Source organism: Corticium candelabrum, chromosome 2, assembly GCF_963422355.1.
Source record: "Corticium candelabrum chromosome 2, ooCorCand1.1, whole genome shotgun sequence".
Classification (NCBI taxonomy): Eukaryota; Metazoa; Porifera; class Homoscleromorpha; order Homosclerophorida; family Plakinidae; genus Corticium; species Corticium candelabrum.
Window position 1 is genome coordinate 10,336,895 of NC_085086.1, and position 17,522 is coordinate 10,354,416.

Here is a 17,522-nt window from a genome sequence, read left to right on the forward strand (position 1 = left end):
GATTATATTTTGCAGGTACGTCTTCATACATCCTCCCTCCATTCGGAATCCTCGATTCTGCGCATGGTCGTTTCAACCTTGGAGAGTCGAGACGTAGCGCCATCAGGTGATATCAGTGTGCTTCTTGCTCATTCCTTTAGTGGAGGCTTTGTTCTTTTGACCGGATCTATCGTCCACGTAATAGCATTTGTTGCATAGGCGATGGCCTGTGATCCCTCTAGAGACCTGGGGTTCGATTGCTCCATTGCTTCCAAGCCAGCCATTTTTGGTGATGACTCTGAAAGTCTGGCACCAGTTGTGGTCGCACCGCTTCGTCTAGGGTCATGGTAGATATAGTCACAGACTATAGGTGTCTATCTGGATCAACTCAAAGTCGCGACGATCCACGTACTTGTCGAAGAAGTTGTGGTAGAACTCGAGCATCCATAGTTTGGCGAGTTGGTACACCGCGATGCCCACTTGGAATGGAGGTCTGATCGTGAGCCAAGATTTTTGCGAATGCAGCTAGTAGGCGTCGTCTATTTCCTCGTACCCAGAAGCATCAAGCCAGGGGCTTCTCATAGTTCGATCGACGACGTTTTTATCTTTGGTGTAGGTGGCGTTGGTATGGCGCTCTAATGCTTCTACGAGTTTACCGTAGGCTTTGGGCCTTTACTTTGTCGACATCTCTGTTGCGTCTCGCCTCGGTGACCTGTTTCACAAACTACTCGAATATCTTCTTAGCGTTGTACTCGATCGTGCGATATACGGCGGTGTCCTCTAGACCGTGTCCGATATACGGCGGTGTCCTCTAGACGGTGTCCGATGTGCCATCGGAGCATGGAAGCATGCAGAAGAATTTTGTTAGCAAACATGATACCAAGCACTGTTTTTCGTTTGCATGCGTTCTCTATCGGTGCGTTGTAGATAGTCCAACATGTCTTGGTGGAAGTCGACCTTGTCCACTTTTCAATTGCGTAATAGGCGACACGTCTCTAAATTCTTTTCGCGGAATTGTGGTGGGACTCGAATGTCTGCTTCTGCGAAACCAAACTATTTCCCCGCGAGCCGTTTATCAAGGAATGGTTTGACACGTGGGGTTTGTCGTAGTGTTGGACCTCTCCTGGTCCACAGGCCTTTCCATTGGACATTGTCCAGAGGTATAGGGCATTGACATCAAATTGCACAAAATTTTGACAACGGCGGCCGTCGTCATATTGATGGGATATAATACGCGTGGCTCCAGTCTAGTGATAATTCTTGGACATCAGACTTGAGCCGCCTGTAACCACAAATTTAGCATGTGTAGAGCTCGTTGCTAACCGCGAAGAGGGCTGGTGTTTTGCGTTGTTTATGGTTGCCTCAGAGTAGAAACTGTAGGGACACACCTGAAAGTGAGACGGCGTCTTTAAAGATGTCGACCCATACCGATGATAAATTTTCTTATCTTGGTGACTGCTTTTACAAAAGATTCGACATCGACATCCCTGTAGTTTTGCAACCAATCAGCAAATGTGATCATCTCTCGTTCTCGTAATGTGCGCTTGCACGATTTCCACTCTTAGAGGGCAAGCGGGTACTGGTTTTTTTAGTTTCGAGTACCAATCTGTATAGTCGGGTAGTCCAGGGTATTGCAGTTTGTTGGAACTGTTGAAGCACTCGTAGGTAAACCAGCTTTTCTGCAGTCGGCAGTCGTAGGCTTTGACCCATTCGTCCTAGCTGGTGCCCGGCGTAAGGTAGTTCAATACGTTTCGGAATCGGAATTGGGAATTAGCAGAAACATGGTCTGGTTGGCCCTTTTGGCCACATTGATCTTTTGGCTATGTCGGTGATTGTACTCTCAAGCTGCTTTCGTATGACGTTCATATCGAATTTTCCAAAATTGAACCCTAGCACTGGCACTTTGTCGGAACACTCTTGGATTTGATTATTTTGTTTGGTTGGCACATATTCGAGATCTGGAAAGATATCGTTGACGAACGGCTTCTCGTATCCGTTCTGTTCGTCTCTGGAGCTCATCGAAAAATTCTTCAAATAGTTGCTTGGGTCGGGGTTGCATAGATGGGTGGAGGATTGTAGCATGTCGCGTAAAGAGACCGATTCTGGAATGTGTTCGGTTTCGAAATGTAGTGTCGTTGTGGGTGAGCGGGCCTGTCTCTTGTCGAGATAGGATTCGAATTCGTGCATGATGGCGTGTGGATAAGCTTCGTTTTGCGGTACTGACATCGGAAAATGTTTAGCGGCTTTTGGTATCTCACATTTCCACACGACCTCGAGATCGAATCCGGCTTCTCGAATTGCTTATTCTCGTGCGACTGTCTGTTCTTACAACCTTGTATCGGATTGATGTTTGGGACATCCGTGCCAACAGCAGTGGTGGAATTGAAATACATTTCGACTGGCCATCTCGTCGAATGGAGCGCCTGCGATCCAGCGCTCGCCATCATGACCGCATTGGGCGTGAAGGATGTGGACGCCGTCCTGCTGGCTTTCGTACTCAAGCCAACAAATCGTGCTCGCGTTTTGTTTGGGGTAGAACGCTTTCTCGTAAGCCGACTATGGTTTGTCTACTTTGTCACCTGGGCAGACGATCTTTGTGACACGTTGGGTGCACCGATCGCCGTGTTGTTAAAGGTCCGAAGACTTGATGAAAGAATGAGAGCAATAACCACACACATAGAGTCGGGCCACCTTCTTGATATCTTTGACATAGAAGTCATACTGCTCAAACATTCCGATGATTATCGTGTCGGGATAGTGGGCGGGTTGTCGTTTCAAGTGACATACTTGCTCGATCGGCTGGTACATGTAAATACCCAACTTGAAATGTTTTCCGATTTAGTCGAGATTGTCTCGATTGGTCTTGGAGACATGGAGGAGCAGCTCATTGTAGAAGGATTTGTCGATCTCTCTGTCTTTGGTAGTATTGCGATCTGCTCGCACCCTTTCGTGTAGAGCAAGACAGCAAAACTGACATAGCTTTTTATTCCACGCGTCCAGAGCAACGAGGCCCTTCTTTTCCTGCAGCCATTCTGGTAGGGATCCTGTACCGAGTAGGACTTCTCGTGTCTAGACGACGGACAGTTGGACTTTGATAAATCATACAAACACCCACTTGGAGTTGTGACGATCTACGTTGTCTGTGGTGAGTCTGGCTTGTTCTTGTTTGGCTATCCAGTAGCGGACTTGTTAGAGCTGACTTATTCTCTTGTTAATGGATACGTTTTTGCTAAACAACATCACGCTACCATGTTTGATATTTTGAATTCGGTAGGTGTAGGAATGGGTGAGGTAGTACAATGCCGTCTGAGCGTGGAGGGTCAGCTTTTCTATCATTAATTCGGTAAGAATATAGTCTACATCTAAAGTAACCGTTCTACGCCCTTTGGTCACTCGTTCTTGTTGACCGTCTAGTTTTTTCAACAGACCGGCACCTTTCTACGCGATGTGCTATGCTAGTGGTTATTGTCATAATTGGGATAAGTCTTGTTATGAGAGCCAAGCGGTATCGTGGATTTTGTATGTCTTGACTGACTTTTTGGCTCGAAGCATCGACCTCGTCTCAAATTTTTTGCAATTCGACTTGACCCTATCGTTGACGGTTCCGCGCAGTGACGAATATAGCCCAGCTTGACAGGCGCGTTAAATTCTCAGTGCATTCTCAAGGTCTCTAACTTTGGAGATGAGTTGCACGAGTTATGCTTTGCGCAGGCGAAAGACTCTTTCGAGCCCGATGTCTTTTGCCCACTTCGTAGATCTTTGATCGTTGTTAAAACAACGGATTTGGAGGATGACCCTCCGATCGCATTAAGTTACTGAGGCCTAATCAGACAACTCTGTGCTTATACAATAGAGTAGGTTAGTTGCCTAACACGGCCCAACTTTGTCGATAGAGCACCGCACACAAATATGTTGCTATATAATAGAGATGCTTTTTGTCTAATAGAGCGCAACTTTCTCTATAGACAGTGGGCGCATCATACAGCGGCGATAGCCCTTTGCCCCTTATATACGGAGCGATTATAATAGTACAAAACTCCATATGCTGCTAAGTACTCAATACTCGCAGACGGTCATAGAAAACGTTCAGAAAAACACCTTCTTAAGCCCGGTTCACATTACGACGCTGACGCCGACGTTGACGCTGACGGTAAAATAGAAATAAATCATATTCCAGCGTTAGGGTAAGCGTCAACATCAAAGGATGCCGCCTGTGTCAAGGCGGTGTTTTTTATGTTGACGCTCAGCTGAGCTTCAGCGTCAATACTGTGAACCGTGCTTTATAGCCGTAAGTTAAACGAGAATTGTTGATGTCTTTTGCTAAGTTCTCAATATTCGCAGACATTCCTAGAAAATTTTAGAAACTACTCAGTTATAATCGAAGATGAACACGAGAATTATGGTTAATAAAGAAGAATTTAGTACTGATTGCAGAGTCGTCGGTACCCCATGGTGTGCGCTACCTATTTGGTTGTACGAGTTCTAGTAGTATATCTGGCCATACAAAGTGCCACACCTACTCCTACCCCATATTTTCGCAGACTCGAGGGGCTGAGAATCCCCGAACGGGGTGCGAAGACCCCAAGAGGATGCGAAATATGGAGGAAAGGCAGGTTGACGCTAGATATACTACTATCATCAAATATGGAACTCATAGATTCGATATTCCGAGTGCCATAAGGTTGTTTCTGTGGCAACACTAGTCTTACCGCTGAATAGGTTACTGGATACTTATGTTAGCCATTCGTGAGTCGTGTGTATGGTTTCTTTTGTTTGTTTGTTTGTGTGTGTGTGTGTGTGTGTGTGTGTGTGTGTGTGTGTGTGCGTGTGTGTGTGTGGTGTGTGTGTGTGTGTGTGTGTGTGTGTGTGTGTGTGTGTGTGCGTGTGCGTGCGTGAGTGTGCGTGTGTGTGTGCGCGCGCGCGTTTACGTGCTGACATTTGTTTTTCTGTTCATGCAACCATTATAATTATCATAAAGTTCTCGTTTAATTTTAACTCGAAATCTCTGTAAAGAGTAGAGGTTATCTCTGTAACATCATGATGTAGGTTGGCCAGGCAACTTTTGAAATCTCACAACAGCAGGAAAAGTTTCAAAAGGCAAGACAAACTTTTTGCATATTGTGATCACTTGAATTGATCTTTTTGTTTCAGAGAACACTAACAGTTTTGGTGATGGCCTATGGACACATCATGTGGCGAACTAGCTTTCCTGCTTTTAATAACCCGGCATCATTTACTGTCGACGTACAGAAAAAGTGGTCTGACAAGTTTCACATCATTGCTTATTACTACGACGAAATATGTAAAACCGTTGTTGCCGATGCTCTTACCGTGCTGGTAGAACAAAAGTTTCAAAACGACGTACACAAATGTACATAAAATCATGAGTTTAAATAAAATGCGAAGTTATTTACAGATTGTTGTTACTCCGTTATTGCGTGGGGGAACAACCTTAACACCTGGAAGTCCTATGAAATTAGAAGTTTTTACTGGAATAGACTCTGATGTTGCACTGTTGGCTGTTGACAAAGGCTTGTACGCTTTGAATAACAAGAACAAGCTCACAAGAGAACAGGCAAGAACAACCAATACGTTTGTGAGGCTCGAGATTTTAAGACTTCTTCTTTCTAGTTGTTTGAGAAGCGTGCAGTTTATGACTTGTCATGCAAACGAAACATTCAAAAATCTTCGACGATATTTGACGTAAGTAAATCTTAATCAATTAATCAATCATTTATTGTTGACATAGTGAACAATTATCGTTATTGGTTGTGTGTTAAAAGTTCAGTAAATCTCAAACAAAATCGCATATTTTAGAAAAAGGGACAAAAATGTTGCCAATTTCATGTACATTTCTACTTAAACGCAAAGTAGAAATCATAAATTCCATAACTTTAGATTACTATAATGATATCACAAATTATCTCTCCATGGGCCAAACATTACAATACAATTATGATTTACTGCATTTGAGAATCTTTCAAGAATTAAACTAGCACTTCTATTTTGTATAGGCATTTGGCTTGACAGCCGTCACAAATATGGACTTTGTAACTAGCCCTAGAACAAGTAAGACTGCAAAATACAATAATTCTTAACAAACTAAGTGTGACTGCAGTATCTAATAATCAAATTATTAATTAACAGTATATTGCAGAGTATGCTTTAGCTGACAAACTAAACAGCTATTGTAATATCTTAATGAAATCTATAGGAAGAGAATGTCCTGTCATTACTACTCAAAAGAAACGAAGCGTTCATGAAACCGAACTAAGTAGAAACACAGCGTGGATTTTAATTAGCATGAATTCTCTTAATGCATTCTGTTAAGGTTGCTGTGAACGTTTTGGAAATCAAACTGGTGGCCATATTACCGAACAAACCGACGTTGACAATAAAACTTTGGACGACTTGGCAAACGCGTGTAATAGAAAACTGAAAGAAGTCAGCACATCAGAAGAAAACAGTCGACGTCACAATTTTACTTGTGAACTAACAGAGCAATGCATTAAAGAATACTTGAGTTACTGCGTTCCTGCAAGTAAATCATCATATTTGTTAGCTGGTTGTTTACCTTAGGTTTATATTTTTGGCTGCCGCCGTCTAATTACTAGATTTGAGGTATAGAACAATACTAAGCCAAGGAGCAAGTACCTCTCAGGGAATTATATTTATACAAGAAAGAAGCTATTTTCCTCACGTGTGGTTGGTCAAAGATGTCATGAATTCAGGGCAAGATATTAATAAATATTACATCTACATATGCACTTGCATTGTATCACACACACACACACACACACACACACACACACACACACACACACACACACACACACACACAAACATACACAAACATACGCGCGCGCACGCACGCGCACAGTCAGAATACACTTTACAATTGATTGAAATTTGTAGACAAAGTGGGAGAATTACTAAGGACGTTATATTGCCTCATTCGATTACCACTTGGATTTTTCATGGACTCACCTTGTCAAATAATGGTTTTGGGGTGGCTAAAGAAGTCGAATTAGCTGTGTTCAAAAAACTTTTTGTGGAATGCGATCTTCCGTTCTCTGTGAGAAGGCAAGAGCAAGTCTCAATACCTTGTACAGCATACAACTACGGAGAGCAAAAAGAGGTTTAAGTGACATTATGGAACAAACATTATTAAACCGTCTAGCTATCAGTATTTCCATTTAGGTTTTAATGAAAATGGTCAAGATTCCTTATAGTCTTTGCACTACAGCCGGTCTTGGATCATCAGGAGAGGAAAGAAGATTTACTCTAGGGACAAACGCGACTGAGACAGTTCTTTTCCCAGTGATTCCTCTAGATGTTGGAGACATTGAACTAACAGTTCAACTAATAAGTTTTGGTTTCGTCAATATAGGAGATCAAGTTACTCAAGTTTTGAAAGTAGAAGTATGATGATTTACTCAAAATTAGAAATTCCATTATAATTTTTATGTTTCTATATTAATTAGTATGAAGGAGTAACAAGGGATTACTCAATGAGTGCTGAGCTAGATCCATCAGGTAATATTTGTGCCATGTATTGTTTCTAAATACATTTTTCTTTCCCGTAAAGGTGTTAATGTCGATCATAAATGTGATATCCGATTTCGCCGCAACACTCCTGGTATATCATCTGGCAATAGATATAGGATCTAATCGTGGATGCTCTAATGGCCCTATTTAGATTTTACTGAAGGACCATGCTATCATGTTCTCGCCGAAGATAGGAGTTGCAGCAACAGACTTCCCGAATTGTATACGAAAGATGAATGCTGCGATTTGAAAAAGAAACAGTTGAGTGTCGGTTGGGGTGAATTGTGTGAGCCATGTCCTAGAGCTTCAGGTAGTCAAATAATAAAAAATATATAATATTGTCAGCATTGTGTTAATTGTTCTAATACAGAGACTCGAGAAAGCGAAGACACAGAAGGAAGGCGTGGATTTCAGGAAAATTATTTCAGAATACGGCTCCCTTCTAATTCTATTCCCGGTTCCGCCAATGTTTCTGTATCAGTAACAGGTATTAGAAAGGATGCAGTGTTAACATCAGCTCTTATTGTCTATCTAATATGAAATATTTTATTGTAAATCTTTATCGGATTTCTTTGATATATTTCTGTCTGTATTTTCAAATTCTATTTTCAGCTATCCTTTCTCTGTTATCCGTCAACACATACATGTTGTACTTTCATATACAATTTCTACATCCTCTAGGAAAGTACCTTGAAGGTACCATACCAATTCAGTACAATGTCAGAAATATGCTCAAAATACCAGGAGGACCTGGAGAAGAGAACATGATCAAGTTTGGGCCCAACGTCGCAGTAATAAAGTATCTCAAGCACAGTCGCAGGCTGAACAAAGCTGAAACTTTGAGAAGACTATTTCTGATAAGACGATGTTTGCAACTTTAGAGCACCATGTTGTTGTAATGAAGTATAAACGAGGTGTGTGACTGTAGCTTATCAGCATCAGTTAAATTTCAGGACAAGCGAAGGCGGTTTTGCAACAAGTAAGAGACATGTGACTGTGACCTGGCTAACAGCATTCGTGCTCAGGACAATGTGTGGTGCATTGGATCTCATACACATCGATCCCAGGGTAATCACGGGCGCACAAAACTTTTTGCTGAACCGTCAAAACACGTCTGGAGAATTTTACGAAGGTGGACTTGTTAAAGACTTCATAAGGGTATGCAAGACTCTCTACAAGATCACCTGCTATACTCATGTTTCACTAATACTTTACGTTTTACTGTCTATTTTTTACTTTTATATTCTTTAACTAATATTGTGAAAACAAGACATATTTATGAAAGATTGACCTAGTAACAAAGACCATAAAAACAAAATGATATTCTAGAGGTTCAAGCATTACAATTTTACAACTCAAAGATGGCTGCAATCATCAAACCTACTTTTAACTTGCTCCCTAATTGCTGCCACATTTACCATAAATCACACCTGTTAACAGCAAGAACAGATAAAGCATCGATGCCTTATGCTGTTCGTAATGCTCGTCCATACACAACGCAATCCAACACCGTCATCTTTCTATTAACATAATACCTCCTGTTTGTAACACACCTCTATCTTTATAATTTGAATTCTATTTTCGAAACAAGTAAAATAAATGTTGACATTTTACAGGGACGGCATCGTCAAACACCTGCTTCTCTCACTTCTTACGTTGTCGTTAGCCTTCTCGAGTGCTGTCATCAGCCTAAGTACAGAATACCACAAGTAAAATTTCAAAAAAAAGAAATTGAATTAGAAATGAAAAGTGTCTAAATTAGGCTGTAAAAGATGGAATTTGTGAAGCAGTAGCTTTTCTAGAGAACGAAGTGACAGCCGGACGCGTCACTGATGAACACACAAAAGCTGTAGTCTATTATGCCCTTGTACTAGCTTGTGCGAACTGCACAACCTGTAATTGCAGCGAGGAGGCGAGAAGTACTCTTTTGAATGAACTTATGAGATCTTCCATACGAAGTGATAAATTGAAATTGAGTTTGTGGGACAGGCGTAATACTCTTTAACTCTAGGATATGGAATGAAATACTGGGTTGGAAATTCTACTCAACTTACTCCTCCCAGAGCCGAATCGATTGAAATAACATCATACATGCTGTGCGCATATATTGCGCAGAACAATGTCGACTGTGCTAGACCCATTGCCAAATGGGTAAACACTGCACGCAATGGACGAGGAGCTTTTAGGACAACTCAAGTAAGAATACATCTAGTCACACGTTCTGAAAAAATGTATTAAAATATTGCTATGATTTGTTATATTGTCTAGGACACAACCATAGCGCTAAAGTGCCTAGCCGATTTTGCATCGTATCTAACGCAGGATCGCAATATGAGAGTGACTGTGACGGATTTGGACGACAGCTTTGAACATGTTGTTACAATAGATAACAACAACAGAGACGTTGACCAACAACTATACGTGAGAGCAACGCATCACAATTTAATGATTGATGAAACACTAGCACTAACCTAACTACTTCTTTGATTAAATAAGTCACAAATTACTACCTAAAACTAGCACAACAAAGCGGACGCTTTACTTGTATTTCCTATTTCATTTGATTAGATACCAATCAAAGATGGTATAATCAGAGTGAAAACTGAAGGAACCGGTCTTGGATTGGTACAAGTAAGTGCAATAATGTATAGATAAAATATTAGACATTGTAGTTACATGAATCTTGTGCTAGGTGCAAGTTAGCTACAACGTTCCTGATTTGGAAGCTGAAGACTGTAGCTTTGATTTCACGGTCACAGCTAAGTTTGAAAGCAAAAAGTCTAAAGACCTCCTCATAAAAGCCTGCGCAAAGTATGGTTATCAATATATATATATTATTGCAAACCATTTGAAAAGACGTATTTGTAGATATAAGGGCAGATTTGGAACTGGCATGTCTATCATGGAAATAGAAATACCGACTGGGTTTAAAGCTTGCGAAGGTGGAGATCCGTTTCCGGACCCCTCTTGCCTAAAAGAGGTGAAATTTTCTTCTAACGTTTGATGAGTAAACAATCAATTTCTTTTTAAAATTACAGCTTAGTCAAGTTTTGAGCCTCGATTATGAATTAAATTCGAGATTTGTAACGTTTTACTTGGAAGAAGTAAGACTGCGTTATCTTACGTTTTAGTGTGTTGTTGATCAAGTTGTATTTTAAGATAAATTCATACACAGCGACATGCATCGAATTCAAGGCTACAAAGAAGTATATTGTTTCTCATGTCGCACCAGTGGAAGCTAAAGTATTTGAGAAGTCTGACCCAGGTAAAAATTATTGTATTGTTTCAAAAACAGTTATTATATCAAACACATAATTGCAGACACTAAATGCTCGAAATTCTATTCACCTTCTGGTGCCAGTGCAACATTAGCACTAATTGGGTGTGAACAATCTACACTTGGTGAGTCATCGGTTCAAGATCCAATATGCATATGTGGTGCAGGTAAAATGGAGCTGATGGTCTGGAATCAACGTACCATTAACGTTGTCTTGCTTTGTAAAGGCCTTTGTCCAAAGATCAAGGATATTGACAATCGTCTTTGCAATGTTTGCAACCATCATCAATACGGTAAGCAAAAGAATTCTTATTTACCAGTATGATATATCAATTATTTCAAAGAAATTACTGATATACGTATAATTAAAAAACTTTAATAAATTTTTTATATTACAAAACTATATATTTAAAATTCCATGACTATTGGCACCTAAATCTTGGTTGCATGGCATTCAAAAAGGTTAATTATTTATCATGCTCTAAACAAAAATCTATTAAAATAAGGATTACACTTTTACAACTATCTCTGCATCGCTTTACATAAATAGATCTGCTAGACTTCCAAATTTAAAAAATTTCAAAATCCTTCAATACATTATATGTAAGTAATATGTTTTGTACTTGCAGCATACAAAGTCAAAGTAAAAGCAATAGAAAAGAAGAATACGTGGATCAAGCACAAATGTAAAATTGAACAAGTAAAGTGTCAAACTTTTAGCAGCATGTGTAACTTAAGCTAAGATTGGTTTCTGCACAGATTCTGAAACCGGGCAGGAACGATCTTAAAGTTAACGACACAGTTCTGTTTTGGATGCAAGAAGTCTGCAAAATGTCAGCCAAGTTTCGTGTAGGCAATGTCTACCACATCATGGGTCTAGACGGAGAAAAATTTATTCTTGATCAAAATTCACTTATTGAAGAGTGGCCGGTTACTGTCCCAAAGTACGATGCAGGTTGCTTAAAGACAAGTGAGAAAGATTGTATCAAAAAGAAATGCCGCAACAAAAAAGGCAACCAAAAGAGGAGCTGTGAGAAGAAGTTCAAGAGCCAGTGTGCGAAAAAGGCAAAGAGAGACTGCGTATCCGGATTTTATCGATATTTCAACAGCCTAACAGAGAATCCCAACGTATGTGAAAGAAGTGACTTGTGCTAGAAAGCACACAAGACAGACAACGCTTAGTCGGTCACACGACACGCGTACAAGAACTTATTAGCTCTGCTTTAGCTTCCCTAGTCCGTCTCCCCAAATTCAGTGTGCTAAAGTTGTGGTAGATGTAGGTGTTATTTGCGTCTGCTTTTGCTATGAAGGAAGACTACAGGATATAATGTTTGTCCGGTCAACAAATCAAGCACCTCCTCTCAAGTGCAAGCTGGCGCCAACAACACATGAGGTCCCAAAGTGAATACGAAAGGCTTGGCTTGCGAAGCTATATAGTATACCCTTGTAAGCCAGGCTCTTCCCCACAGTCGCTACTAAATGCACGTGAGTCACGCTAGGAGGAGGAGCTCTTATCGGAATTGCACAATCTCGTGAAGAACCTGGCTTGCAAGGCTACCTAGACACCGCATTTGAGGTGCTTCGGTTACATCAAGTAGTGGTGTAAAATATGCACTGCAATTGTGTTTAGATAGTTTCACGGAATTCTTGCCAGTTTAGTGTTACTGCTACACCTACTTTTTTATCAGTGTGCAAACGCGGCCCCGACACTAGAGTGGCGTTGCTTCTGTAGACAGCTCAATACAGCAGAAAGTGTGTGTTGATGTATATGTCCTAAGGAAACTTTTCGTGTTTAAAATAATTGTGCCTCTCAATCAATCACTTACTATATTCAACAATTACTTAGTTAACTAAACGATTAGAGGGCCTTGAAAATTGTAGCACCAGTTGAAGTGTAGATAACATAAGAAACCGTTGCAGAACAATTGTGTATGCAAAACAATAATTAAAATACGTTCAAGTACTAGAAGCAAGGAAGGCTCAAGCACTATGCCAATCATGCATTATTGTAGCACACAGAACGGAAATCTCTTCAACACATCCATGGGTTAAGTTTGTTTGGTCTCTTATATGCTCTGCTATTAACGGAGCGCGGTATAACACCGAAATTCTTAATGTGTGCAGGCTATTCTCTACGCACGTTAATGCCAAGATGTCTGCACTGTTTAGAGAGACGATTTTTTGCTGTCTCTATACTTAGGGTTAGAATTAGCGTTACGGTTATTGCAGGGCGATTTTAGCTGCCTCACCGACAGGGGTGATTCCTGGGAATATTCGGATGCATTCCAGGGCTGGGTCGCGCATGCAGTGAGTACTCTGGAGCGCCTGATCCCGGAGTCAGCATTACACCAAACTACATGGTGATAGCTTTACACCATCTGATGGTGTTAATTTGCTGTGAACCTAGACATCTGGGTACGCCTTTTGGTGTTTGATAGGTTTCACAAAAATTACACCTATCCAGGTGTAAGGATGACACCATTCCGTCAATTTCCTATTTTGCTTATTCGATGATCCATGCAACGTGTATATAGTCCAGTCTAGGACCTTGTCAACAGTAACAGCAAACACAAAAACACTACATCAATGAACTGCTCAAACCACACAATGTCTAACAATGACACACAACCGTACTCATTAGCAAAACCAGCGCAATTTGCTAAGAGTCTCATATATGCATGCACGCGTGAGAGTCTCATACACAACTAGTCTGTCCCGCTCTAGACTGTGTGCCGGGATCTGGGCACTGAGTGCATGGTTGGTAGCCGTTGCTTGAGTAGAATCCTGGAGGGCACAAAGACTTGCAACCGTTGCTGCTCTTGGTGCCAGTAAGTCTAGTCGTCAGTCCTTCAGAACACCTGCTACAATAATTTTGACCTTCCATTTCTTGATATGTGGCCAGAGGACACGGTTCGCAAACATGAGTTACGTTATTGTAAAATGTACCCCTGGAGCAGATGAGGCAGCTTGAATTTACTAGAATTTCTCCTTCCTTGCACTTCATCTCAATTTTGGAGCTTTGAATTGATTCTGATACAATGTCTACAGTGGTTTCTAGACGTGTCAGTCGTATGGATATTGGTTGCTCGCTGACGGTGCGAGAAGTAGATTCAAAGGCATTTTCTAATCTCTTCTCAAAGACAAACAAATCTTCGGTTCCGAGAGAAGAACCCGACACATTAGTGTTGACGAACACCTGAAAGATAAGAGTGATAATCATCTTGGGAGTATCAGTTGCAGCGGTAGGTGTTTGCTGTTGATAAGGGCACTCCTGGCTAACAACGTTTTCTTCTGGGTGGCACTTGTAGTCTATCAAAGAAGTCACGAGATCCTTGCATCCATCTGCCGACAAGCAGAATCTGTAAGATATGGCTTCTAACGCATTTCTTTTGATTTCTTCCCAGTCAAATTGAGATGTTTCGTTGCAAGCTACTGGAAAGTTAGACTGCACTGTTAGGTTTATTGCTAAGTCAACTGGACCTTTTTCAGTGCAATCTGGAATCTCTTTGTTAGCTGTTTCTTGTGTAAATCTTCCCTCTTTATCACAAATTTGGAGACTACTTGGCTGTTGCTCGACCGGAAACGCATAACCGACACGGCAACCGACATCACAAAGATATCGTGAAGTGATAAGGTCAACTTTGCATTCAGCTGAGCCATTTGCAGGAGCTTCAAAATTGTTGCACAATCGAACTTCGCAGTTGGGACCCGTGAATTCAGTCAAGCATGTACACGTGTTGGGATACTGACAAGTTCCACCATTCAAACATCCACCGGTGCAAAGAGGACTGTTGCATGCTCTGCCACTCCATCCTGAGCTGCAGCGACAGTAATTGGGAGCTATGCATGTTCCTTGACTGCATCCTTGCGAGCATACAGACGTGCGGCATGTGGAACCAGACCAGCCTTCACTGCAACTGCATCTGTTTGGATTGGTGCACTTGCCATTGTAGCAGCCAGAGCTACACTGGGGATGACTGCAATCACCTCCGTACCATCCACTGTCACAGGAACAATATCCTGGGTTGCCAACACATTTGCCATGAGAACAACTAGAACAATGTGGCGGCGGTGCCGGAGGAGGAGGAGGACGCGGTAAAGACCTGCGTCTGCGTCCCCAGCCTGCGGTGTACGTAACCATGAAAAGTAACAATACGAGCAAGACTGGAAAATGCTTCGATGAACGACTCATCTTCAACAAACAACGGCTTGTCTAGAGAACTGAAACCAAGCAAGCAATGAGAAAATGATAGGTCAATTAACGTATGCTACCTTGTTTTGTGTAGAGATAGGTGCTATCGACACTTTTGCGTGTGAATTTTATTTCTTTGAATCTCTACGTTAAAAGATCTAGGTACCTAGAAAAGTATTCATGTAGATGCTAATTATAATTAGCACAATGACATGCAGTTGTGAAGTGCAAGGAAACGCAGATGTTGTATAATATGTAGTTGCGCTAATGTGTAAAGAACGAATCAGTTATAGCAAAATGCCTCTATGTTAGACGTCTAAATCCACAGTCGGTCGATTCAATATTTCGCTCACTGATATTTCTAGAGTACATCATGCTCAACTTACTGATAGTAGTCTATAGACTAGACCGGGTCTGGACAACTCACGCAACTTCGAGGCCGCACGAAGTCATTCTTACCACAACCTCGGCTTCCGTGAGACTTGGCACAAATGCTCCATTTCGTGGTTATAACTCATCGATTACATCTTGGCTATCTAGTTCCCACGAAGCAACCATCTAGCTATCTTACCTCGTCGAGGGCGCGCGCCTCCACTCTGCGCCCGAGTCGCAAGGGTATGATCAATCATAGATTCTACTATTACACAATAGAATAGTTACGTCGGTAGAAATAACAATAACAAAAGGGCGGAGCGTCGTGGAAAAGAGGGCGGAGTATAGTCCTACACGCAGTCTAATAATAGCAAAGGCTTGGAGAATCTACATGTGTCGTACACTGATATTCAGAATTTTTCAGTCTTGCTTAGGCAGTCCCTCCAACTACTCGACATACGGACGGTGGGAAAGGGTCACGGATACATGTTGATTGCTGTCCCGGATGCAATACGTCTGAATGGTTCGGTACCGCGAACACTAGGTATAGTAACGCCACGATTTGCTAGGCAACGGCAGCGTAATTCGTGATCGCTGATTGAAATAATACGTGACCGGATGTCAGCGTCGTTCTCAAGTCCTTCTAATTGCGTGCCGCTCGCGCTCTTTTACAGTTACACTGACTATACTGCACACGGAGGGTTTGCACTGTAGTGCACATTCATTAGTGTCAGTCACAAATTACAGAGGCAGTGACGTGGCGTAGGAAGATGTTCACGATCGAGCGGGGGCGGAGGCGGGGAGTTTAACCGTGGATGTAGACCGTGGATGTAGAAGGTGGATATCATCATGTGTACGCAAAACTACCTCGCTTTCCCGACCGTAAACAAATTTGCAAATTTCAAGAATATTTCAATTCCTGCACTGAGCGAGGGGACTTCGGCTTCAGCCCTAAATGCCCTTAGCCCCGACCCCAGACTCCCTCGCGCTGCTCTTGTCCGGTGCCCGTATAACAAATCCAGGCGGACAAGACTAGCGCGTGAGAGAGTGGGGACGAGGCTACATACCGCCGCTTCCGACGCCGGTGCAACTGTACTTTGTGGCGCTGTCGATTAAAGGAAACAAATGCATAGCGTCGCAAATAACACTGCAGTACGTATAGGCAGCAGTCCAATGCATTGAAGTAGAGGCATATGAAGCATTGCAGCTTCAACTGGGAACCTGTGTACACCTTCAAAGACGTAGGATGCCCTGCACGTGCCATTTCTGATGTGCCATTTGACCTCTATTCCCTTAATAACTTAATCTATTAATTACTCTCGGCCAACGGAAATCAAAAACGGAAGGAGCTGGCTGCGCGAGACTAAATAGATTTTAATGAGCGCTCCTTAGCGTAATGTCTCTAGTATCAACGCTTGACAGCGGTCTAAAATCGCAATGTCGACAAGTAGAGTGGCTAGAACAACGCCAAAGTCCAATCGAAAGCTACTTAAGTTAATATCATTGGTGTGACAGGATGTAGAATTTGATTACGTACATGTGTAGGAATGCGACGACTTTAAAATGGCCGCCCATACAAAAGTATTCAAACACGTGCTATCCACATTTCTTTAAGAAAATAAAGAAAACATTGATAAAATGATGGGTATGTAGGGATCTGTATGTACTTAATCATCCTCATCTCCTACATCACAATCTTTTTACCTAAATTAATTACTTTAATTAAACGCAGCAGTTGTATGTGACACTCACAGTACCAGATTGTGATGTAGGAGATGACCATGATTAAGTACATACCCATCATTCCTACGTATATACCCATCATTTTCTCAAAATGTTTTATTTTAATTTTTAACTACTCGTGCCCCGCTGAAAGGCGGTACGAAACCAGAAGTACTGGCGATGGCAGCGCATCGAGGACTGCAATCCACTCTGCGTCTGGGGTGAGACAGTTGCTTTGATGTGTGTGTTGACGCTCTAGATATCGAGATACGTGGCCATGGTCGTGTCTGGAACAAAACCAACACATGACGAGCTCTGCAATTCTACAACGCCTTTCTACTAACCAATGTCACCTGACACTACGAAACGTCGTGCACAATGTAAACGTCTTGCTAAGGAAGCGCCGCCAGAGTGGAAAAATCCAGTCGGTTT

General features: G+C 41.8%; 2 protein-coding genes across 2 annotated transcripts; one reads left to right on the top strand and one right to left on the bottom strand.

Annotated features, from left to right (window-relative positions):
* The first annotated feature begins 2,211 nt into the window (after nt 1-2,211).
* Nucleotides 2,212-11,963, top strand: LOC134176530 (complement C3-like). Its single transcript, XM_062643198.1, has 31 exons — nt 2,212-2,899; nt 3,053-3,249; nt 5,026-5,076; nt 5,131-5,340; nt 5,396-5,554; nt 5,611-5,682; nt 5,994-6,048; nt 6,194-6,253; nt 6,311-6,520; nt 6,594-6,711; nt 6,895-7,117; nt 7,180-7,401; nt 7,464-7,515; nt 7,568-7,618; nt 7,679-7,837; nt 7,898-8,014; nt 8,209-8,394; nt 8,456-8,685; nt 9,144-9,236; nt 9,290-9,485; nt 9,539-9,723; nt 9,796-9,948; nt 10,096-10,158; nt 10,220-10,338; nt 10,396-10,507; nt 10,566-10,631; nt 10,687-10,792; nt 10,849-10,971; nt 11,032-11,097; nt 11,434-11,504; nt 11,564-11,963. Exons 1-31 carry the CDS (start codon nt 2,212-2,214, stop codon nt 11,957-11,959), a joined length of 4,809 nt encoding a protein of 1,602 aa, XP_062499182.1. The 3' UTR covers nt 11,960-11,963.
* A 1,345-nt stretch (nt 11,964-13,308) lies between these two features.
* LOC134198530 (sushi, von Willebrand factor type A, EGF and pentraxin domain-containing protein 1-like) lies at nt 13,309-15,063 on the bottom strand. The gene has a single exon (XM_062667945.1). It carries the CDS (start codon nt 14,994-14,996, stop codon nt 13,500-13,502), a length of 1,497 nt encoding a protein of 498 aa, XP_062523929.1. The 5' UTR covers nt 14,997-15,063; the 3' UTR covers nt 13,309-13,499.
* Between the last annotated feature and the right edge of the window lie 2,459 nt (nt 15,064-17,522).